At 41.3% G+C, this 24,358-nt stretch overlaps 2 protein-coding genes across 3 annotated transcripts in view; one reads left to right on the top strand and one right to left on the bottom strand.

Annotated features, from left to right (window-relative positions):
• TCP11L2 (t-complex 11 like 2) overlaps positions 1-16,720 on the bottom strand; it is a 40,289-nt gene extending 23,569 nt beyond the window's left edge. Inside the window, exons 1-5 of one of the 2 annotated variants that reach the window (XM_079143073.1) lie at positions 16,564-16,720; positions 9,187-9,378; positions 6,680-6,815; positions 2,316-2,436; positions 833-1,053 (exon numbers count right to left, since the gene is read on the bottom strand). In XM_079143073.1, coding sequence (XP_078999199.1) covers positions 833-1,053; positions 2,316-2,436; positions 6,680-6,815; positions 9,187-9,343 — 635 coding nt within the window. In that variant the 5' untranslated portion in view covers positions 9,344-9,378; positions 16,564-16,720. Of the gene's footprint in view, positions 1-832; positions 1,054-2,315; positions 2,437-6,679; positions 6,816-9,186; positions 9,379-16,563 lie in introns of those variants that run through there. The other variant, XM_079143074.1, reaches the window with a different exon arrangement.
• Positions 9,809-19,641, top strand: LOC306662874 (uncharacterized protein). Its single transcript, XM_079143075.1, has 2 exons — positions 9,809-16,397; positions 17,355-19,641. The coding sequence occupies exons 1-2, from the start codon at positions 15,853-15,855 to the stop codon at positions 17,506-17,508; spliced, it is 699 nt and encodes a 232-aa protein (XP_078999201.1). The 5' UTR covers positions 9,809-15,852; the 3' UTR covers positions 17,509-19,641.
• The last annotated feature ends 4,717 nt before the right edge of the window (positions 19,642-24,358 follow it).

The following is a 24,358-nucleotide window of genomic DNA, read 5'->3' as shown; positions in this document are numbered from 1 at the left end:
TTCTGGCTGCAAAAAGTATTTAAAGACAGCAGTTACTTTCCCAGGTCCCTCTCAATCTAGGTGGGACCATGTGACTAGCCTTGGCCAAAGAATGTGTCACTTTAGGGCTGAGGTGTTTACCCATTGAGTCTACCGACCCCTGTGGTTTCTTTCCATTCCCTAGCTGAATTGAGAAGACTCTGTAAACACTGGGGGAAAGCAAAGAGCTTGGGTCCAAATGACATGTGAAAGGCCGCCAAACCAAGAACTCCTGAATCGACTGTCATGAGTGAGAACAAACTATTATTAGTTAAATCACTGAGAATTCAGGGTTTAGGTGTTAGAGCAGCTAGTGACCCTTACTAATAAAGATGACTTCCTAGACCCTTGATTAGATTAAGACCCTCTGCGGAGGCTCTATTAAGACCCTCTATTTCTCTTCCATACCACTTACCATGACTATAATTCACAGTTCAAGACCTGTCTCCCTGTGAAACCGTAAACTCCCTAGTGCCGGGATTACATCTTTGTATCACAACATCCCCAGGGCCCACTACATGCCAGCCAACAACCTTGCCAGACCATTCTGTCTGAAAACTGCACACACAGTAAACAACTGACTTACTCCCTGTTTATGTAGTTTTCTTAAAGGGTCAAGAATCCTTTGGGAATTCTCAGTGATAGCATGCTTACCTATTATTATACGTGAGGCCCTGAGTTTGATTCCCAACACTGCCAAAGACAGAATTCTTTAGGAAGATCAGTTATTATTCTGTGTTCCCCAATGCCCACACTTCCTTTCTGAAGGAACACAAAGATACTGTAAGAAAACTCAAGAAACAAAAGTGCTAACCTCAGCAACTCCACAACGTTGCTAGTGGCCTTTAACTCTCTGATATCATCATCTCGCACAGGAGCACACAGCTTTCCCATTGTACTGATGACATAATTGGCCAGGCCTTGGATGTCGACAGCACTGTGCTCAGTCTGTTGCCTAATGAGGTCTGTGTCCAAAACTTCACAGATTTGATTGCGAAGCCGGTTCCCACCAGGAGTCAGAAAAGAGAGAAGAATCTACACAGGGGAAGCAAGAAAAATTAACAGGGTCATTGCATGAATAAAGGTTGTCACTTTCCACTTTTGTGTCTAGATGACTAAGCTCCTTATCCATATTATAATGCCCCGCGATGCCACAGATAGTGTCTTTGCCTGGGTGGTGGATCAAAGGAGCATACCAGCATCTCAGCTCTAAGAAGAAAGCTCTATTTCTTAATCAAAAAGTCTACGGAAAAGTAGTGCAAATAAGTTGTAGATTATGGCTCCAAAAGTATCCTTGAAAAAAAGAGTAGACAAAAAAACACCCTGTGTGGCCCATAAAGTATCTTTTTCATATAAAATATTATTTATTAGAAAAGCAAACTGTTTACTGAGTCTCCACTAACAGTGGACACTATGCTTACATATATAGCACATGGCTGGGAGCACAGGCTCTAAGCCACAGTGCCTCAATTCAAATCCCTCTGATCCTTCAAAGCTTTGGGATCCCGGGTAAATTGGAGAACTTGGTTTCTTTACATAAAATTATAGGAGTAACTACCTGAAAGAGTTACAGTAAAAATAAATGAAAATTTGGAGCATGATATGAAACAAGTGCCTTGTAAAAGTTAGTTCATTTAATTCTCATAACTACCCTGTAAGCACTCAGGAAATTGAGACTTGGAGTCCATCACTAACTCAACCTATCTAACTCCAGAGTCTGTGCTCTAGCTAATAATGGTCTGTGCTCAGCACTGCCCTGATCTCTGTCTTTGACCTTTTTATTCCAGTCTCCATCCCACTTCAGAAGGTGCAGGGAAAAACTCTTATTAGTGATTGTGCTCCATTTTTCAAAAAGAGTAGCTAATACCAAAGGATATGAAATGGTCTTTGCAGGGGGTTTGGGGTGTGTAATTGCTGTAGAGAAAATGTTTTTGTCCTCCTCCCCACAAATTTTTATGTTGAAATCCAATTCCCAATGAATGAATTGGAGGTGGAGCTTTTGGGAGGTGATTAGGTGATGACAACGAAGCCATCATGAATGCAATTAATGCCCTTATACAAGACCCTATAAAGCTCCCTTATCCCTTCTACCATGTGAGAACACAGCAAGAATGTGTCCTCTATGAAAGGGAAAGCAGGCTTTCACCAGACAGCAAATCTGATGGTACCTGGTCTTAAGATTTCTCAGCCTCCAAAACTGTAATAAGTTTCTATTGATTATCAGCCAGTCCCTCTAGAGTATACTGATTCAGAAGCCCAAATGACCAAGACACTAATGCACACAAGCATCAACTTGCCTCTCGGATTTCTTCAAACAGTTTGATGGCATGTTCATATTCAGGAGGGTCAGCATTTAGTTCTGATTCCAAGACATCCCAGAAGGCCTGGTGAACAATATGCTTCACTCGACCAGCCAAGCTATAGCAATGAAATAGACTGCATTAAAATAAGAATTATTTTCCCTAATCATAAAAGACTCACTGTAGCAATTTTTAAAAAATGCATAAAAAACAGAACAAAATCACCCATAATCCCATTACTAATCTTTTGACATATATCCCCTGATTAATACATTATTTTAGTAGTTAAGAGTACCCAGTATAGCTAGGAGTGGTACACACCTAAAATCCCAGCAGCTCAGGAGGCTGAGACAGCAGGATCGCGAGTTGAAAGCCAGCCTCAGCCAAAGTGAGGTGCTAATCATTCAGTGAGACCCTGCCTTTAAACAAAATACAAAATAGGGCTGGGGATGTGGCTCAGTGGTCAAGTGCCCCTGAGTTCAATCCCTGGTACTAAAAAAATTTTTAAAAAGTACCCAGTATGCATGATATTAGATTTTTTTTCATTTAGTATTCTATCCTGTTTCTGCTAGATTTTTAAAATCTTCCTTATCTTGGCTTATAATAACTTCATAAAATTCTGTCCTAAGGAGATATAATTTAGCTATTACTCTTGTGTTCTAAATTTTAGCAATGAGATGACAAAGTTGCTCTTTCCTCAACAGCTGAAGTTTCATGGCAAGGAACAGAACAGGTTGACCCAAGGAGCATTTAATGCCTGCCAACCTCCACCTCAATGTCCCATTTAATAGTCAGCCAGACTAAAACACTAAAATAGGAACTTTCCTAGGAAAAGCTTACAATAGAATAGGGGGCCACATTGCTTTACCTCTATATCAATGACCTAAAATAGTGCACATTAAAATACACATATGCCTACACCATTTTGCAACAGCTAATTGGAAAACCACATATTTCTCTGTACTATAATTACTGATTCATCTCTTTTGCCATATAGCAATATATTTCTCCCAGGCAGAGGCCACAACTACTTCCTTCAGGTACTGCCATTCTATGAATGCATGGTGGATGAATTAATAATTTGACAATTATATCTCTTAATATTCCTTCTTTGTCTTAATTCCCCCAGTGGTACTGGGTTGAACCCAAGGCCTCGTATGTGTTAGATAAGTGCTCTACCACTGAGTTACATCCCCAGCCCCTTTAAAATTTTTTAATTTTGAGATCAATCTCACTAAGTTGCCCAGGCTGACCTTCAACTTGCAATTCTCTTGCCTTAGCTCCCCGAGTAGCTGGGATTACAGGGCGGCACCAATATACCCAGCCAAATTTGCCTTCTTAAAGTACAAATAGCTAAGTATATAATAGGCTGAGAGCTGGAAATTAGCCAAAATGCATGAATTAAAATTGCTTATATAATTGCAAATGTTATATTCTACTTAGCAACTTTAAATATTAAAACTTATTCTAGTGGGTTTATTCAACAGAAATGTCATTGCCAATATCTGAGACTCTCCTGGGCAACTACAGAACAATGAGAAAGGCAAACACTGCTGTGCAGACTTTTGCTCTTGACTTTACAAGCCACACACATGTATATACAGCATGAAGGAACAAGCAATAGGCTAAAACAATTTCATAGTTCCCTAAGGGACATCAGAGTTTAAATTGAAGTCTTCCTAAATGCTGCAAGATACTTTTTACCTCTTTAATTTTTGAGAGAAACTTGGAGGAATGGCAAGAAGGGATATGATCAATCAAATCCAAGCATTCCTACTGGGTATCAGAAACCTGACTAATTTTACCGTGCTTTTTCCCCCAGAGAAAATATTTGATAAAATATGAGAGTCAGCCATACGTTAAAAAGGTAAAAAAAAAACAACAACAACAACAACAACAAAAAACCTGGCCACTCTAAAGAGTCACCCAAAAGTCAACAACTAATAACAGGCTACTTCATGCTTAAACAGATGATGTGTCCTAACTCTGTACTTTGCTTTCTGTGCTCACATTTTCTAGCCATGGCAGAAGATGAAGGGAAGTGGGATTGAAATTTTCCACAGTATCGAAGTACTATATGTACTTTGTATGTATGTACACTGCACTTCTATGCCAATGATCACGCATCTAAAGTGAGTGATATAGTCCCCATCTTATCCTTGAGAAGAGGCTCAGATATAGTCTCAGCAGAGCCAGGACTCAAACCCAGGGTCTGTCTGATCCTAAAGTGCCTGTGCACTGGCCTTTACTTCCAACTTTTGAATTAAAGTACTCCCCAACTGTTTTTAGACATACTTCATAAAAATTATTAACTTTAAAATTTTATTTTTATTAGTCAATAAATGTGTACTAAACATCCAATACGTGGTTAGTCCTGTTTTAGGCACTAGAGACACTGCAATACAAAGAAAGTCTCTACCTCAAAAAGCTTATGCTAGTCGGAATATAAAGACAAAAACACATTAAAAAGAGTACGGGGAAGGGGGTAGAGATTAGTGGTAGAGTATAAGCTTAGCATGTGTAAGGTCCTGGGCTCAATGCCCAGCACGAGCACGCACACACACATGCTCTCTCACTTACACAAAGAGTAAGATAATTTCAGAGCCATGAACAGAACAGAGTGAATCAATGTGGTGGATAGTGAAAGGGTACTAATTTCACTAGATAGGTAAAAAATCTTCTAAGATCACAGTGATCTTTGAGTCAGACCTCAAAGGGGAGAAGAAAGAAGCTGTGTGAAGATCAGGGCAAAAATAAGAAGGAAAAGTGACAAAGTCCTTGAGGTAGGATCAAGCTTAGTGTACACCCACATCAGGAAGGAAAGTACTACAAAATAAGGTAGGGAATTAGGGTTTTCCAAGCTATCGTAATTCAGATTTTTATTCTACATTTAATGGAAAACCACTGAAAGGTTATAAGCTAAGAAATGATCTGATCTGATCTGATTTATCCTTCAGAAGGATCATTATAGCTACTAACTAGATATGGAGGACAGACTGTGGCAAGAGAGGCAACCAGTTGGGACAGCCAGAAGGGACCGAGCTTAGGGGTGTAACATGAGAGCTAGTATATCATGAAATTACCAAAGAAAACCAAACAGATACACCTACTGCAGCCTGTAATCTTAAAAAATATTAAAGATTATTAGAAATAACATCTCCAGCAATATATATTTCAAAGAAGGAAAATTATTATGTTTACTGGTTTTCCTACTTTAAAATAAACAAAAAGTTATGAATGAAATCAAATACTATCTGTAAGTTATCTTAGAAGAGAAAATGCTTCAGGACTAACAACTGGCCCTGTGAGGTTAAAAATATCAATGCCACTGTCTATGAGTTAACTTGGGATAACTGATCTGTATTAAAGTGCTCAAGCCTTTTTCCTTTTTGTTCCAGAGGAACTGGAGCCACTGATGCCAGAGGTTGGGTGAGATACAAGAGTGTGGCTCTAACTAGAGGCTCCTGGGGATGAGATAATCAAGGGGTGCCCACCTGCTGCTGTAATTCCTACTATAATTCTCTGGTTTACCTATTCTTAAACTCTGGTGGTTCAGTTGCATTTATTTAATCTTTACAACTTGAATATCAGTTTTTAAAGTTTTTTATTTGTTCTTTTTAGTTATATATGACAGTAGAATGCATTTGGACATATTATATGAAGTATAACTTCCCAATCTTATGGTTGAACATGATGTGGAGTCATATGGGTCGTGTATTCACATAAGAACATAGCAAAGTATGTTCATTTATTCTACTGTCTTTCCTATTCCCATACCCCCTCCCTTCCCTTCATCCTGAATATCGGTTTTTAATAAACTAATCAGCAAGTATTTCTATATGTCAGACAGTATCCGAGGCAATTCAGATAAAGCAGAAAACAATATAGGCATAGTTCTGCCATTGATGTGGGGAATCAAGTGGACAATGAACATAAAATTTATAAATTTTATAAAATTTATAAAAATTTATAAAATTTATAGTTTTTTTTTTTTTTTTTGCAGTGCCTTGTGCGTGCTAGGAAAGTGCTCTACCTCTAAACTGCATCCCCCGACCAAAATTATAAGATTTCATAGAAAAGGGGAAGTAGTGGAGTCTATACCAAGAGAGTTAATTGTAGCTTAGGGGGTTCAGGATCGTCAAAAAAAGCTTCCCTCAGGATGTGACATGTAACTGAGTCCTAAAATCCTAGAGAAATTTTTTTAAGTATGAGACCTTGTTAGAGAACTAAAGAAGGTTCATCCCCTGTGGATATTACACAAGAACTTCTAGGAATCAGTATGAAACAGACAGACAGATACACACACACACACCCACACAATCTTCAGCATTGTTTATGCACAACAAAGGTCTACAGGTCACCTGTTTTCGGGGAGGGCATCTTGTTTCAATTCAAAGTTCTCATTTACAGCAATCTCATGAGCAAGAGTCATGTTGGATAAGTTCCTTGCTGCAGTCATCACTTCATCAAATGTCACAAACCTGGGAGGGCTCGTTGCTGAAAGAAAAATAAAAAGTCAGTCAATGCTATAGAAGAGAAGCTGCCATCCAAAGAAGACACCTGATGTATACAATGTTTAATTTATTCTAACGTATACTTCATGGTTTTATAAGTAGAAAGAATATACACAAAATACGTGGATTTGCTCACTTAATAAAGACTTGAAAAATAATTTGTTACCAAATTTATTAAATATGTTTTATTTGTAGATGGACACAATGCCTTTATTTAGTTTATTTCTATGTGTCATGGAGGATCAAACCCTGTGCCTCACATGTACTAGGCAAGTGCTCTCCCACTGAACTATATAGTACCAGCCCTACATTGTTTTATAATAAATTTTTGTTTGATAATAAATTTTCAAATGTTTCTAAGACAAACTTATTAAAATAGGCTTTTAAAAATTAAATCATCTTATTTTTGGACTTGCCTTTATTTACATATATTACATAGAGATTGATAATTTTTAAATTTGGTAATTCAGAATTCTAATTAGTTTAAGTAGACTCAATATGAAATAACTAATTTATGAAACTATAATTTCTAAATGTATAGACAATATAACATAAGGCTTAAGTTCAATTCTAAGATTTTCTCCCTAGTAATTATCATTTGACTTCACTGACATATAGCTAACCTTCTATGAGAGCTGGCCTAAGGATTAAATAATATAATTTAAGTGAGGAAGAACATAATAAGAGCTCAATAAATAATTAAAGTAAAATAAAACATATCAGAGAAGCTGGATAATCTAATTTCAGTAGGAGAGTTAAAAGAATTTGAGTTATTTCTAGTGATTCTACTATGAAAATATTATAATAAATAATGTTGGTTGGAAATCTTAGCTTCTATTAATTAAAAATCATGATCTCAAGCAATAGGACTGACATAATATTTTGCTACCTAATTTTTTAACAAAAGTGGGGAGAGGAGAAGGGAAGAGAAAAGGGATGGGGAAAGCGGGAGGCTAAAGAAAGGTGATACAGAACCACCTCAAAATCCTTCTTCCGAACATATACGTACCCTGTTATCAGATGTATGAACCACATATATGTAGTGTCAAGAAAAAGAAAAAGCATAGAAACTTGAGGTGGCTGCTATTAATTCTTTTGTCAACTCTACCACAAGATTCTCCTTAAAAATTACTGTATTCTTTGGTCCAATAATCCAATGATATCCAAAATAATTTGCAGAAAGGCTTCATGTACCAAGATGTTAATAAAGCACTATTTATTACAGCAAAAATCAAATGAAAACTAACCCACCCTTTTTTGTGTGTGTGGTGCTGGGGATCAAAACCAGGGCTTCATGCATGAAGGCAAGTACACTGAGCCACATCCCAGCCCACAAAATAGAACTACATGTTTGATAACAAATCAATGGGCAAGTAAATTTATGTTCTACTCACTTGAAGTAGTAAGCAATCATTTAGAAAATATATTATCACAAGTAGATGCTTTCGTTATAATACTAAGTGAAAAGATTCCATGTATACACACACACACACACACACACACACACGTCTATATGAAGGATAAGACAGCAAAGTGCTGCTCCCAGCTGTAGTCTTTTGGTGATAGTATCAGCAAGTTTCTTTTTTCTATACTAACATATTTTCCAAGTTTTTAAAATGAGAACATAAAAATTTTAAATACAAATGTACAAGTTTTTTATTCTATTAAACATTAGTTGATTTTTTTCCTTTATTTACCTTGTCTGCTTGAGTTGTTGCACTTCCTAGACTAAAATGCTAATCAAAAAATCTTAAAAAAAAAAAAAAGGCAAACACACCTTTTTGACACATCTCCAGTGTCCACACACAAAAAAGGAAAAAGCTGTCTTCCTTTGCTACTCTTTCAATTCTTTCACATAACTCTGGTGTAGTAGTTCTCCTCACGGGCCTCTTTCTGAGTGACTTGCACAACAGTGTTCGCAATTAGCAGGAAATTCTTTAGAATATCTCACTTCCTGCCTAACCCTTCTACAAGGGCATGTTTCCTTAAATGTGAATCAGAAAAAAGAAAAAAATCTGGTTTGGGATTTATTTTAATTTGTCCAAGAAGCAATCTCAGGGAGTGACTTTTCATCATTTGGGAGAAAAGACAGATGGGGTCTGGGAGTCTGATTTATGGTCAAACCAAAGCAGATTAGAGACACTGATCAAAATAAAAATCAGCAGGTTGTGAGCTTTAGTGCCTATTTCTGAGAACACATGCAAAATACCTGCAGTCCCCCTGCAGTGCCGGGCTGATATGCCTAGAAAGGAAGGTTAAGTCTGGGCTTTGCCCTCCACCATGGCTGAGTTTTCAAATCCAACACACTCTACAAGCACCCCACCGCCCTCAGCCCCGCTCCCCTGTGGGCTCACAAACAGGAGAGCTGGATTTGCTGGAGGAATCGCTTGTGAAGCTCTGTCTGGAGCACTCATAGTCACTGAGCGAAGCCATGCTCTCGGAAAACCGTGAAGAGTCTGAATCGCTCGGATGGTCCTCGCCCACACACTGCTTCTCACCATTGAACGGCATCGTGTGTCACTTGAGTATGGATAAAGGGAGAGCACCTGGACGGACAAACAGACCTGCATCAACATTCTGAGGCGCTGCCACTGGTGCTGAAGAGGCTTTTCCACTATCGACAACTATACCTACAGTCTAACAGTGTTGGAAAGCTCCCAGAAGATTGCTGTGTCCCTCTGTTAGCACCCTGGCCACGTGATCACAAGGCTATCAAGAATGCCTTCCAGAAAAGGGATTCCACACTCACCAATGTCCTGAGCTGACCCAGGACATACCCATTATGAATACGGAACAGATCTAAGCAATGACATACCCATTTAAAAAAATATGCTAAGACATGGGAAGGTAAGAGAATGCTGGGCTCTGGGGTCATACTGCTCTTCTGCCTTGGGGAGGTCACTTTACCACCTACCTCATCAGTGAAACTGGACTGGAAGACTGACCTCATAGGGTACTTGAAGACTGAGTAGGATATACTAGGTGTGAAAAGCCCAAGGGCATCTGCCCACTGCCTTACCTACCAACTTTCTTCAGTCAGTCCTGACACAGAAATGCACCCTGCCCAGGTCACTTTTCTTTTGGGGAGGGGTAGCGGGGATACGAGGGATTGTACCCAGGGATGCTTTGCCAGTGAGCTACATTCCCAGCCCCTTTTTAAAATATTTTTTTGAGACAGGGTCTTTGTTAATTTGCTGAGAGTGGTCTCAAACTTGTGATCCTCCTGCCTCAGCCTCCTAAGGCTGGTTATAGGCATGCATGTTCAGCTCCAGGCCACCACTTTTGCAAGCAGAAAAACACTAACTGCCTCTGCAGACTAAAGGGCATGGTGCGGAGCACAGCTGCCAGGAAGCACTCTACCGCATGGAGACACCCTACCTTAGAATCCTCAGCTAATTACCACGAACACAGGCTATAAAATAGCCCTGAACCCTTGCATCTTCAGTGGTGAAATAACCTACTCTACCCAATGATAACTAGCCTCTAGCTGAGCTTTACCTCTAATCTGCTGGCAGAAAGGAAGAGGTGACAAAAGAAAAGGGGTTGCTATAACTCTTTTACTGCCACCAAACCCTAAATCCTCAATGGAAACCAACCCCTCTAGTTTGCTGCCTCCCTCTTTGCCAACATCTTACTTCCTACTGACGGTAATCGTGAAAACACTACCTTCTTGAAGAAGCTTCCCTCTACCCTCCTGCCAAAGTTCATGGTACTCTCCTTAGTACATTTGCAGCATATCTCCACAAAAGCACTTGTACAGTTATTTTCTTCCTATGGCTACTCCTGAATCTGCTTAATAAGGCAGATACTGAGTCTTGTCCACTACCAGTGCCAAGTATATGACAAGTATTCATTCAGGGTCAGCTGAATCACAATCATTGAATTCCATTTGGTACAGCTTCGACTAGAACATTTGCAAGCTGATACCACTGCACGTTTACATGCCTGGTACTGCCAAAGTTCAAGCCCCAGTGCAAGGAATCTACTACCTAAGCCTAGTTCATTAGATTTAAAACTCAAAATACCAGGTCTTTGTCACACTCTTATTTAAATATCTTAAAGTTTGTTTCCACATTTTTTTTTTCCTTCAGTCATTTCCCAGCAATGTAACAACTGGGCTGTGCAGGCTCTGCTCTTGATTTTCACTATAGCTGCCTCAAATGAGTATCTTTGGCTGTTTTTCTAAATAAAAGTGAATAAAAGCTTTCATCCATGGGAATTTATGAACTAGGTTAACTGTTATTACTTCCATTATATTCTTCTACTCCAACTGGACAGCACATTTGGTAAGTTTCTTATTTGTATTTAACAAGGCAATCAACTGCAAAGATTTAAAAAATAAAAAGCTCTAGGTTAGGAATTGGAAGTCCAGGGTTAGTTTGCTATGTGACTCTATGCATCGGACATCCGCTCTCCTCACCTCATTTTCTAAGAGGATGGGGTCAGTTAGTTCCTTTCAACTAGGAATTGTTAAGATGCTCCACCCCAGAATTCTATGAGGCATCACTAAAAGCTCTAATAAATTAAATGTGCTCATAGCAGGCATGTTTAATTGCATACCACTATACTTTCTGCCAACAAGTTACTAGAGGTAGATCACAGGGGATAAAGCAGAAAATTTAAAAGCTTTGCAATGTTTAGAAATGCTTGTTTAGTTGGTAGAAGCCGTCCCATTATTACTGGGCTTAGTATATCTAAGCACAAAAGCCTGTATTTGAAGATGATTATTATTACTCTACTAAAAAACTGCCTATTTCCTCTTATTGGTAAACTGATAATGCCTAATGAGGGCTGGGTGAATAGCACATAGTCAATATACAGAGAGTACTCAGCATAGTCTGACACAGAATAAACAGGATACAGACATTTTCTTTTGATTATGTACTTGATGTTAATACTATCATTCAGGTGTAAAAAACTGGAGGGAAAACCAGTTTTATTCCAGGATGACAAAATTATGTTCCCCTACAGATATATAAGGTGGTAGTCAACCTAGGACAGAGTTCTTGTACTTGTTTGAAATATAAAACCCAAAAGCAAATGGCCTTCTGCTAGTTCCTTCTCACCTACTCTTACCTTTCTTGGTCTTGAGTTTCCATTTAAGTCATCTAGGGACAAAGCTACTTGACTCAAAAAGCACTGAGGGTAATTAGATTGCCTTTATAAGTATTTTGGACCCCTTCTAAGACTGGTGATGATAAAACTAGGCTTTTAAAAAAAGAAACATAATAGTTATACTCACAAATTTAGAGCTACCTAACTTTCACCAATGCAACTCAGAGGTAAATCAGACAACTTTTCAGGAATACCACTTGTCATCCTACCTGGAGGCCCACTCACTGGTCACAACAGTAAAGACAGAAGGTCACTCCAAGCAAAGCCTCCAACACTTACAGTGGATCACTATGTAAAGAAAATGAAATACTGTCATGTCCGCACCTGTATTGTATTGTACTGCTCTGTTCTTTCATGATAATAAATACTGTCTTTTGACATGCCTTCTAAGGTCAATGACTCAAAGACAGTCAGATACTTAAATACTCATTTAATAAATGAACAGATGAATGAATGGCAGTGTAACTACTGACATCTTAGAGATGAGGGATCCTAAGGGTCTAATCATGCTTCCTCCCACAGATTCAGCCTGTATCCCACTTTACTTCTTTATTTCCTTTCTGCAGCAAACTATAAGTAGTCCTGTACTGGGCTGGGATTGTAAAAGTATGCCAGGGATAATACACATTTCACTGAAGCAGTAAGAACACTAGCTAGCCCACTGAACTGGGTTCTTAATCCCAACTCTTGACATTCACTAACTGGAGACAGGGAACTTACCACTTGTATAATAGGGATAATAATAGTATCTACTCTGTAGAATTGTTGTGAATATTAACTGAAATAGTCTATGTCAAATACATTAGTTCCTAGTAAGGGCCTGAAAATGTCAACTATTATTTTAGCCTTATTAAAAGAAGTTAAAAGCCAATGTCATAAAAAACAAAAGTTGAAGATATTTTCCAGATGAAGAGAGATTTGATAACTGCTGTTGTTTGAAGATGTCTCCAAAAAAAGTATGTTTTGGAAACTTAATCCCCAATGTAACAGTGTTAGGAAGTGGGACTCACTGCAGGTGTTAGGTCATGAGGAGTCTGTGCTCATGAATGGATTAATGCCAATTACAGAAGGGTATGAGGCCCTGAGTTCAATCTCTGTGCTCTCTCTTGCCCATGTGATGCATTTGGTCATGTTATGATGCAGCAAGGAGGCCCTCACCATATGCTGGCCCCTTGATCTTGGGCTTCTCAGCCTCCAGACTGTGGCTAAATAAATTTCTGTTTGTTGTAAATTACCCAGTTTGACGTATTCTGTTATAGCAGCACAAAATGAACTAAGACAAAACTGAATGCAATATTCCAGATTAGATTCTGTTCCAGACAAAAATAAATGTGATCAAGAACATAGTTATAATACCTGAATCTACTATTTTACTCTAACATTAAATATAATAAAGTTGATAAATGGACTAGGGTTATTTTAAAAAGGAACTTGATGTGTATGACTTTTTCTCAAATGATTCAAACAAAAGAGAAAGAAAACAAAACATATGGAGAAAAATGTATTAGGTGAATCTGACTCACAAGTAGACAACAGGATTGTTCTTAGTACTATTCTTGTAATTTTTTTCTGTAAGTTTGACAGCCAAAACTTGTCATAATGCCCATATTCAACAGTGCTCGGAGACTAAAACAAGAAATAGGCCAGAATCCTTCAGAAGGGGCAAATAAATACATCACATTCCCAGGTGATTTCCCTTCTCCTAAGAGATCTCTTGGCTGTGGTTTACAACTCTCTGTGGGCTGGCCTCTGCCCACTTTGTCCTGCTCCACTCTCCCCCTAACCTAGACACAGTGGCCTTCATTGGGTCCTGCAGACATGTCCAGCTTCCTACTTTGGAACACTTGTACCTGTTCTTTTCTCCCCCTGGAATGTTACTCTTCCTGATCTCCAAAGGGTTGGCTCCTTGTTGTCATTCAGATTAGAAATTTAATATCACAACTTCAAGGTGACCTTCCCCTGAGACCCTTCCACTCACCTCATCTACATTAGCCTTCCAGAGCTTGGAGCACTGCTTGGGATGTAGTCTGGGCTCAACAAACACTGTTGTATGAACAAATTGAGCCACACTCCTATTCATAAGACAACTTGGATTTTCCTTCTCTTCTGCCCCTGTCACATTACTCATATTACCATTATGTGGTCACTTAAACTACGAGAGTTGTCTGCATATCTTCGCACTGCTAAATTTTAAGCTGCTTGTGGTAAGAAAGTTATGTCTCCCTTCTCTAATTCCCAGTGCCTACTTCAACACATTTACAAGGCATCAATAATTCAAGCTAGCAAAGACTTAGTTTCAGGAGTTTAAAGAAAATTTTTACATTATGTTTTTCCACCCTCCAAAAGCACTGACACCAAATAATAACAATTGGAGTTAACAGTCATGGAGCACTTATTATAATCTTAATAAGCACTCTAACTATTTGTAAGTGTTTTAAATATTTTATCTCCTTGAATCCTCATTATAGCCTTGTTAGCTAAGGTATTATCCCCATTTTATAATAAGAGCCTGAGGCTCAGAGAGGGTGCATTACTTTCCCAAGAGTGCACAGCAATGCAGAGGCATCAGTTAAATCCAAACACTGGAACTCTAAAGCCCATGCACTCTATTACTCCAGGATGGGCTGAAGAAAATTCAGTGTGCTGCTCATTCTTTCCATTCCCACTCTGCCAAATTGATCTCTCCACCACCACGTGGACACTTGCACATGTGGTAGCAAGCTGACCTTACCCTGGGATGTCTGCTCAAGTACTATACTGTGAAGGACATTACGGAGACAGTTCACTGTTCAAAATAACTCTCAACCACCCCACTGGAGTGACTGAAAATCCTCTATCAGGGAGTCAATCCTTATATACTGCAAAATCCCTAGTTAGAATCCAAATATGATACAAAGTGTTAACTGCTTAAAGCTAGCATGAGTCATAAACATTTTGGAGTGAATTATTCAGATTATCCAGCAGAGCTCTGAGGAATGGAACCCATCCAGTTAAGGTTAGGTTATGGAAAAGAGATGACAAGAAACGTCTAATGGGTATACTTCTTTAAGACCAGATCAAGGTCAGGTGGAAGGACAAGCATTCACATATGGGTAGTAAAGGGCAGGGAGTCAGAAGAGTAAGACTAGGCTCTTATAACAAAATTGCAGATGCTGGAAAATGTCCATTTTCCACAAACTGCTGCTTTAGAACCAGTACCAAATAGCAGCACTGAAGTTATTCACGCACAGCAAAGCAAAACCACAGAGCAGAGAGATAGGTGCCTGCACTATTCAGCTAGACAATACTGGTCTTCATCAAAGTAGAACCAACAAAGAGCTAGATAAAAGCCAACAAGCCAGTCACTGTCTAAAAAGCAGATGTTCATGCTACACATGGCATTACAGCATCAGGGAGAAGGATTTCTAGGCACTTTTCATAACTGAAAGCACTCTCCTTCCATCTCTGCTGGCCTGTTTTAGTACCTGGGCTTCCCCCTCCAGGGCCCTCAACCCTGACAAAATGGCATTGATGCTGCTGCTACACGTGACTGGGTATCTTCAACCCTGGGCCACTTCAAGCCAGACAACCTCCACTGGCTGTCATGGTTGATGTATGAAATCTCTTCTAGGAACAAGAGGAAGATGCTGAGAGGCAGGTAGGAAGGGCAAGGTTTCTGGACTGGACACCATAGGTGCTGGGGGCTCAATAGGGATAAGGGCATTTTGTCTTGTATCTTCCTGCTTAAGGTAGTAGGACAATTGTCTAGAAGAAAATTCCCCAAACTTGACAAAATTCCCCAAGCTTAACAACTGTGTCCCTGCCTCCATCTTCTACCTCCAATAATATGGCAATTATCTTAATTAGGAATTTGTACGTTTATTTTCAAAGGAAAACTTTGTATCATCGAGAAATCGCTTGGATTAATGGAGCGTATTTTCCTCTTTCTAACAAAAACACGCAACTATGTTTATCCACGTGCCACCAAATCATCTCCGCTACCCCCAGCGGTGCCAGCCCGAGGAGCAGCTTTGGGAAGCACAAAGCCATCCCTGCGAGGTCCAGGTCCAGGGTTGGAGTCCAAGCCGACCAGCGTCTCCACGCCACCTCCAGGCGAGGTCACGTCCAGGGGACTCACCCGGAGGCCGCCCCTCCCTCCAGGAGCACCACGTTTCCTGTCAAAACAAACCCGAGGAGGAGGGGACGGCGGAGGCACAGCCGAGTGCCCGGGAAACCCCGGCAACAAACCCCAAACACTCGCCGCGGGCCCCGCCCGGCCCTGCCCGGGGAAGGGGCCTCGGCAGCCAGTTTGGAAGCCGCCAGCGGCGCAGGCGCTGGCCCCGGCCCAGCGGGCTGTGAGCGGCGGCGAACAGCCGGGACCCCGCCGCTTCCCGGGCCGGCGGCCCGCGGCCACTCGCGTGCGCGCCCCGCTCCCACGCGGGACGGCAGTTCGAGGTCAAACAGGGAGCGGGTGGGTAAGGGGCCAAGCGTGTCGGTCCCTGGGCCCCACTGCCTCGGGCGCCGTTCCCGAAATGCAGCGGGGAGGCCCTCGGGCTGCCCTGGGTTGAGCTGTCCCCTCTGCTGGCCCTGGCCCGTCACCTCCGAGCCCGCGACCCCTCCCGGGGAAGGATACGCACCGAGTCCGGCGCGGAGACGGGAGAAAGGCGACCAAGTGACCCCGGGCCAGGGGTGGGGGTTCCTCAGGGAGTCCCCCCACCGAGTGCGGCGCAACCTTGGAACTCCTCGACCCAACAAGTCCCAGCCCCTCGGCACCCCCACGCGGTATTTAAAGGGCCCTGAGGGACTCCAGGGAGGAGGCCACCACAAAACTAGCGAGAGGGGTGACAACGGAGCCGTGGAGCCGGGAACGGCAAGTCGTTTCCGGCTCCAAAAGGCGAATTCTCACGGAATTCACTTGAGACCGAAAGAGTCTCCCCGATGCTCGGAGGACAAAGGGCAAGGATAGCTCGAGATGGAGGCCGTTTCGGATGCGAGATGGACGCTCCCCCCGCGCGGCGAGTGGTGCGGTCCGGACTGCGCGGGGCGGGGAGAGGAGTGTTTACGGAACTGGGGCAGCGGTGCTGCCCTGAGAGCCGGGCGTTGGGGGCGGGGCCTATGGGGGGCGGAGCACCGGGCGTTGAGGGCGGGGCCGAGCGGGGGCGGAGCCGGAGCGGCGCTTGAGTCCCTGGCATAGGGCTGGGAGCCTCGCTGGCACAGTGAACCGTGTTGCCGGCTCCTGGCCCCTACTGAAACTTTCAGAACCCTCACACCCCTTATCTAGACCTGGCACTCAGCTAGGTGCTCATCATAGCACTGTCCACACACAAACACACACAGACTATCAAACCGAAAACGTCCCAAGTGGGCTTTCCCACGCACTTCAGCGACTCGCCACGTCATTCACCTTTATATCTGCTTCTCCATTTAGAAACGTGAGTTCAGATTTGCACCTGCAAGCGACGATTAGCGCCTGGGAGCCACACCTACCCAGGTTCTCGGAAGACTTCGTGTGCTTGCAAAAGATAAAGCTTCATACTTCCTCTAGGGTTCTTTGGCAGCGCCTATCTCCAGGAAAAGTTTGAACATGGGTTGATGTAAATAGGCAGCTACAGGAGAGGCTCTGCGAGGTCAGGCCTGCTGTTCATCTCTTGTGAGCTTGCTTCAGGGCATACAAGAAACAAGCTTCCCCTACAGTATACATGAAAACCACTATGTCTTCTGCCAGGGGTAAATGGGAATTATTTGGTAGACAGTTTCACGCAGTAAAAATGTAAGTAAAAGAATGTTAAATGGATTGTATATAGGCTGAAGTATTTCTGCCTAGTGCTGAAATCATATCTGGTTTGTGGAGGCAAATTGACCAGCACTGTTGTAGAAAGAAAGAAGAAGAAAATCAAAGAAAGAAAGGCAACATTTTAAAGCAGGATAGAAATCCAGGTCTTCAGTGGTTACAACATGGACTCTTCTTGGGTTCAAACTCTGGCTCTGATATTTACTACCCGTGAGATTTTGGTCATTGGGAGTGACAATAGTTGTTCCATTGGGTTATTATGAGGAGGAGGTGAGAAGAAGTATGTTTAAGTGTGGCATACACAGTAAGCATGCAATCAGTCTTAGTTTTTGAAACTATTCGGCAAACCACTCTGAACAAACTTAGCTGGTAATCTGTGGAGATTTATATGTGTTTTATCACTTTCTCCTAAAATACACAACCATCTGATACAGAGCAAGAGATTAAAAAGAAAATGTTGTTACCACCCAGGTTCTTTCCTACAAACACGCCCTTATTTATATCATTTGTTGGAATAAGCAGATGACAGAAGTCTCCAATTTAAATTCTTGCCAAATAACAACCACCACACAACTGCCATCACCACCCTAAAAGCTCCACAACAGCAAGATTAGCCAAAAATATCTCCAGACTGCTGGTAACTCTGTGACAATGACACATTGCAGCAGTGCTTCCTTTGTAGCTTTGTAGGAATGTGTAATGTATTGTTTTGTGCTGTGACATAACCTGGAACAGGTGGACATGAGTCAGGGTAGTTGTCCAGTCTACCTGGGTTGACCAGCTGCCTGACCCTAGCTATGACACTTGTTTTAAAACTCAAATGTGTAACTCTCAAAGCCATAAGGAAGCAATTTTTGTCAAAGCAGATGAGTCACATTTTAGCATGTGGTGGGGTAAGAATCTTAAGTTGGAAGAGGTGGTAAAACATCACAGAGACCCAAGTTGGTACACAAAAAGATCCTGGAAACACAATCTCCTATAGCTTTAATGTTAAATAACTTGCTATCTGAAAACCCTTTTGTGAATTACCTGACTAACTGCTTTCAGCTGGGCTTTTCTGTAAAAGCACTTTGAAATAACATAAACCTATAAAATATAAGGCAGTTCCCTTAAAAACATGAGCCTCATATCACTCACATCCTTGCTCATAGAGCTCAGACAGTTGTAAAATAAGACTGCTCAGGTTATGTTCCTGATCTTCTGGAGGGGAAATTTTTGAAAAGGCAGCCTCTTTATTAAGTAAAATAATTAGCATTTTATCTGAAGAAGACATAACACCTAAATTTCATAACTTACCTTTTTGAATTATTTAGAGAACTCATGCTAATACAATTGGTTTTCCCCCTGCAAATTCTACGAGAGATCAAATTTGTTCTAAGAGCAAAAGACTAAGGGCAGATCAATTGTTTTTGCTTGATAAAAACGTATGAATTATCACCTTCTTTTTACAGATCTGAAATCTGAGTTTTAAATTCAATGAATTCTTTAAAAATCAGAAAATTCAAAAAATGTAATTGTCATATGGATTTACAACCTCTCAACCATTTGACTTTTCTGATGAAGTCGCATCATGTGCTGATTTAATGTCATGCATACATACTCAGCTAGCATGGGGCCTGGGAAGCACAAGAGAAGGTTTAAACGCTGCCTGTGGTCTTGCCCACTATTTCTTCCTGAAGCCTCTCCTTGTGTTCCCAGGCTTTTACTCAGGCCTGACTTTTTGGTCTGCAACCTGTGCATTTGTCCAAGACCTCACTCTTGAAAGAACCCTGTGCTTGGTTTCATGCTCCACTACTACTGTTTAACATTCTTACTCCTTTTGACAAGGGGTCCCTGCATTCTCATTTTGTACTGGACCCCACAAATGATGAAACTGGTCCTGACCTCACCATCCAGAATATGAATCTAGTTTTTTAAGGCACTCCCCCCCCACCAAAGCTGCCCTCAAAAACAAATCTATTTCATCTAGTATTCAGTTGAAGAAAAATGTCTGTTTTGATGCTGGAGAAAAACAAACAAACAAAAACAGGTTGTGTGTCCCATTTAAGCAATTTTCAAGGGTAATTTTGACTGCATGTGATTTTTGACCTTTAGTTCTCCCTTTACAGATTAACAGCTCACATAAGATGTGACTCTGTAGAAAAACAAAAGATTAAGTGGAATCTCATCTCTTTCTCTCTCCCTGATCATCTTAAGGTACTTGGGGAAGGTTTGAAAAAAAATCTCTAAGGGGAAGAGGGACACAATTGAAAGCAGAAAGAAGAAAAAGAATTTGGCTAATACACATAGTATATAGGTCACTGGATGTTTAAAAATCAGCTGCATGCCTTCTGCTCAAATTTGCTGTGAAACTAAAACTGCTCTAAAAAATAAAGGCTATTAAAAATAAATAACCACATCTTCTTGGCAAATTCCGTTGTTCTTTTACTTTTGGTTTTGAAGATAAGGCAGATTTAAGATATTGACCAGTTTGACTATTACTTGGTGTTGGATCAATCTCCCAAAGCACCACAACCAGTTTTTCCCATGATTCCACTGAACCGAATTAGTATAAGATTGGAAGTTATTTACTTGTACCCTCATATTTAGACACTGCCCAGACCCTGACCCTGTCAGATATGAAAAAGACAAGTTCCTTCCCCATCCCTCATGGCTCCTTCCACTTACCTGGACACCACTGTTCTCCCCTGGAAAGTAAATCAAGAATGACAACCAGCAGCAAGGACAGCTCAGTAGGAAGCGAGGTAGGAAGTGGGAGGAGCCCAGAAGCGCCTATGGGAGATCAGAGAGGTGATGGTGATGGCTCCTTCCCTGACCAGGACAAATCCCTCTTCCTGAGTCCACCTCTGGGCCAGCAGGCAATCTTTTTCTAAGTGACATTCATGGTGGCTGTTTTAGGCCCTCACTTTTAAAGTCAAGTGGAATGCCCAATGGAATGGGAAAGAGCTTCTAAAATAAGATGCAAAACCCAGAATACATAAAGGCAAGATTAGGAAGTGTGACACTTCAGATACAGAGTGCAACATAAAAACATGAGTTAGAGAACAGTGATTACAGGGAAAGGCCCTGTGTGCTAGAGAGTGCCACCGTTAGAGACAGCATGGGTACATCCTGTATGTATGACATGCATAGAAAAAGACAAAAGACCTTCCGAACTGATTAGGAGGCAAGATCCCAATTCATTCTATATACCTTCAAATAGCTTATTAATGAGAATGTGCTCATTCATAGAAGTGTGATTTCACATGCCACTCTTACCATTGTGTGTCTTCCTAAGTATACCTTGGTGGAGATAAGCTATCAACACTGTACAATAGATAATTTTCCCATCTCCTTTTTATACATACTTAAGAAAGACATGATAACAAATGAAACTTTTCACATAAAGCATGTAAAGGAATCTATTTGAAAAAGGTCCTTCTGTATATGGTATGTCAAAATAATTCATGCCGGGTGGGGGAATATTGATCCTTAACTTTTAGGTTGTTCTTTTGAAGCCCTATTCCTAGATAGCCAGAGTACATGGACTTCACTTTCATTTTAAACATGGTTTTGCCCTAACCTCTGACCTCTAAGGCCTTCTTTTCTTTGATGACTGAATAAGTATCCTTTCCCAAAGTGTTATGGGACTTAGAATAATTATATTACTTTTTTCTCTTCTTTTGGCACAGGAGATTAGACCCCAGGGGCACTTAACCACTGAGCAACATCTCCAACCCTTTTTTAAAATATATTTTGTTTAGAAACAGGGTCTTGCTAGGTTGCTTAAGGTCTTGCAGAGTTGCTGAGGCTGGCTTTGAACCCACCATCCTCCTGCCTCAGACTCCTGAGCCCCTGGCATTTCAGGCATGCACCACCACACCCAGCCAGGCTTATATTACTTTTTGAAGATGAAAAATTGAGGACCCTGGACATTCAGATGCCTGCACAGTACTTTTACCTGAGTTCCTGAACAATCTAGTGGAAGATGTCATAGTAGGACACTGAAGGTTTATCTCCTGAACAAAGAGCTACTCAGTGGTGACTCATTGAGCTGGCAGGTCGAGAATAGAAACCAGAAGAACTCATTGAATGGCTTGTCTGCATGCATTTGCGCACACACATAAACACAGACACGTACAGACAGTGTCATATGCAAAGTATTACCTGTTGGTATAATTATATAATTTCCATAACGACATGTCAACAAGCATACCAGCACTGTACCAACTAAGTGCCCAAAGTATTTATAAACACATTCCATTACTCTAGCAGGATGGCTGGATCAGGTGCTGAGATGGCAGTGTCTTCCAGAAAGCAAGAAGAATAGAAGGCTGCCAACTACCCTAAAATATGAGACGGTTACCCTTTTCTTTTATACACACACACACACACACGCACACACACACACACACATATACACACATACACACACACACACATACATGCAGAAAGAAAAAGAAAAAAGGAAGTAAATTTTGTTCCAAGAAAATCCAGAGTATTTTCTCTTTTCCAGAGAAAAGCCACATAAAGTATTTTTGTTCAATACCTGGAAACAGATTCCAGGCCATGACATTGTGTATATTACAGATAAACCTGCAGGTACCTAATCAGCAAATCCCTGAATTGGGGTGTTAAAATTTGCAAATTCAAGTCATTAAATTTTTAAAGAACGAATCATCTAGAAGAAAGTGCAATATGGTGGGAAGAGGGTGGACTTTCACATGGACCGGAGTTCCCAGTCAAGTTCCACCCCTTGTCATGCATTTGTATATGCCTTTATCTCCAAGGTAGAAAGTGGACATAATGATGGTGTGCGGGTCATTGTAATTTTGGTCACTGCGTTAGTCTGTTTTCTGTTGCCAATAGCATAATACCACAGACTGGAAGAGTTAGTTATGGAGGAGGTTTATTTTGGCTCTTGGTTCTGTAGGTGCCAGGCCAAGGGGCTGCATCTGGCAATAGCTGCCTTGCTGGCCGACTACCATGTCAGTGGAGGACACCACATGTCAAGAGACAGGAAGTGCATGTCCCTGCAGGTCTCTCTCCCTCTTTTCATAAAGCCACCAGGAGTCATTCATAGGGCTCCACCCTAAGGACTTTTATCCCTGCCACCTTCCAAAGGCCCCACCTCTAAATACCATAGTCAGATTAAGTTTCTACCCCCTGAATACCTCACAATAGGGATTAAATTTCCATACATGAAGCCTTGGGGATACCCTTAAATTATATCCAAACCCCAGCAGTGGTGCAGCTTCCTGTGTGGTTGTCCCATCATCACACAGAAACCAAAGTGGGGATAATAGGTGATCCCACTGATACTGTACTACTGAAGCTGGAAAAGCTCCTGCTTCCCAGGACCTGACAGCTGCAGCACAGGCAAGAGACCTAAGTGCGATCTGTTAGTTGCCAGCCACCACAAGGAGGTAATCGTGGTTCACAGAGCCTGCAGTGGTGTCCAAACCTGGTTGCACCACCATAGCAAATAGTCCCCATTGTGTAGTTTTAGCTGTGCCTGGCCTCCTCTAGTTCTTTCCTTTGCCTGTTTTTTCAGCCTAAAATAGGTTGGGTTCACTCATTAGCTAACTCCACAAGCTACCAAGACTCTCTGGTTTCAGTTTCGAGAGCTACCAAGATCCTTCTGGCCTTTTCAAAGTAGGTCTCTACCATTTGCCACTGAGAACCTTGACTAGAACAAATACCCGATGGTTTGTCAGAGAATTAACAGAGATAATTTATATGAGGCATTGAGCACTTACCTTGTATGGATAGATAAATTACAGCTACTATCATTAAACTCTTGTTATTTTATGGATTTACTGTTTCCAGTGTCAACAGATCCTGAGCCACTGAGAGGTTCGTGACATGGGTTCATCTAAAATTTTGCAAAGTACAAATTCACATCCACCAATTTTGTTGTACAGGAGCCGTTTGCTTAGCTAATAAGTGAGCCTAACACACCACCCAGTATTTTAGGACCAATGTGAATATTGCTACCCTCTATTCATTAGACCAGTAAGTCAGGATCCATTCAGGAAAATAAGACTCCATTCCAGATGGTTTAAGAGATGAATTTAATGGGAAGAACAAATGACATACAGGTAGGAGGAGCTAAAAGTCCCACCATCGATGGTGAAACAGTCCCGACAATACATTCTGTGGCACACTGCTACCATCTCTAGAGCTAAAAATACAGAGGCCACAGGAAAAGGGACTGAGTGATGAGCAGGAGGTAGACATAGAGGAGACCAGCTGCCACTAGAGATGTTTTCTCGAGGTACGTGTCAAAGGGGATGGATGGAAGTGAGGGCTCCCTCCAGGACTACCTATTAGCTAAACTAGCTTGAAGCCAGTTACAAGGGAGCCTGGGAGATGTAGCATTCAGGCAAAGGATGTAGTATTCAGGGAAGGGAAGACAAAGGATCTTCCAGCAAGCTGGGCATAATCAGTACAATAAATTTTATTAAGGGTAAGTATCTTAGACTGTGCAGGCTTCTATAACAAAATACCAGAGACTGGATCACTTATTTTATTTCCCACAGTTCTGGAGGCCGGGAAGTCCAAGGTCAAGGCAGCAGTAGATTCAGTGTCTGGTGAAGGGCCTCTTCCTGGTTCATAGATGGCACTTTTTGTTGTGTCTTCATGGTGTAAGGGGCAGCGGA

Source organism: Sciurus vulgaris (genome assembly GCF_902686455.1).
Source record: "Sciurus vulgaris genome assembly, chromosome: 5".
NCBI lineage: Eukaryota > Metazoa > Chordata > Mammalia > Rodentia > Sciuridae > Sciurus > Sciurus vulgaris.
This window is presented reverse-complemented; position numbering and strand designations above follow the sequence as displayed.

What these genes read in the sequence shown, in the direction of transcription:
- LOC306662874 (XM_079143075.1), top strand. Translation starts at nt 15,853, where the DNA reads ATGGAGCGTATTTTCCTCTTTCTAACAAAAACACGCAACTATGTTTAT. An exon ending in CGAGGTCAAACAGGGAGCGG is followed by an intron (nt 16,398 to 17,354) that starts GTGGGTAAGGGG and finishes TTCTCCATTTAG; the next exon opens with AAACGTGAGTTCAGATTTGC.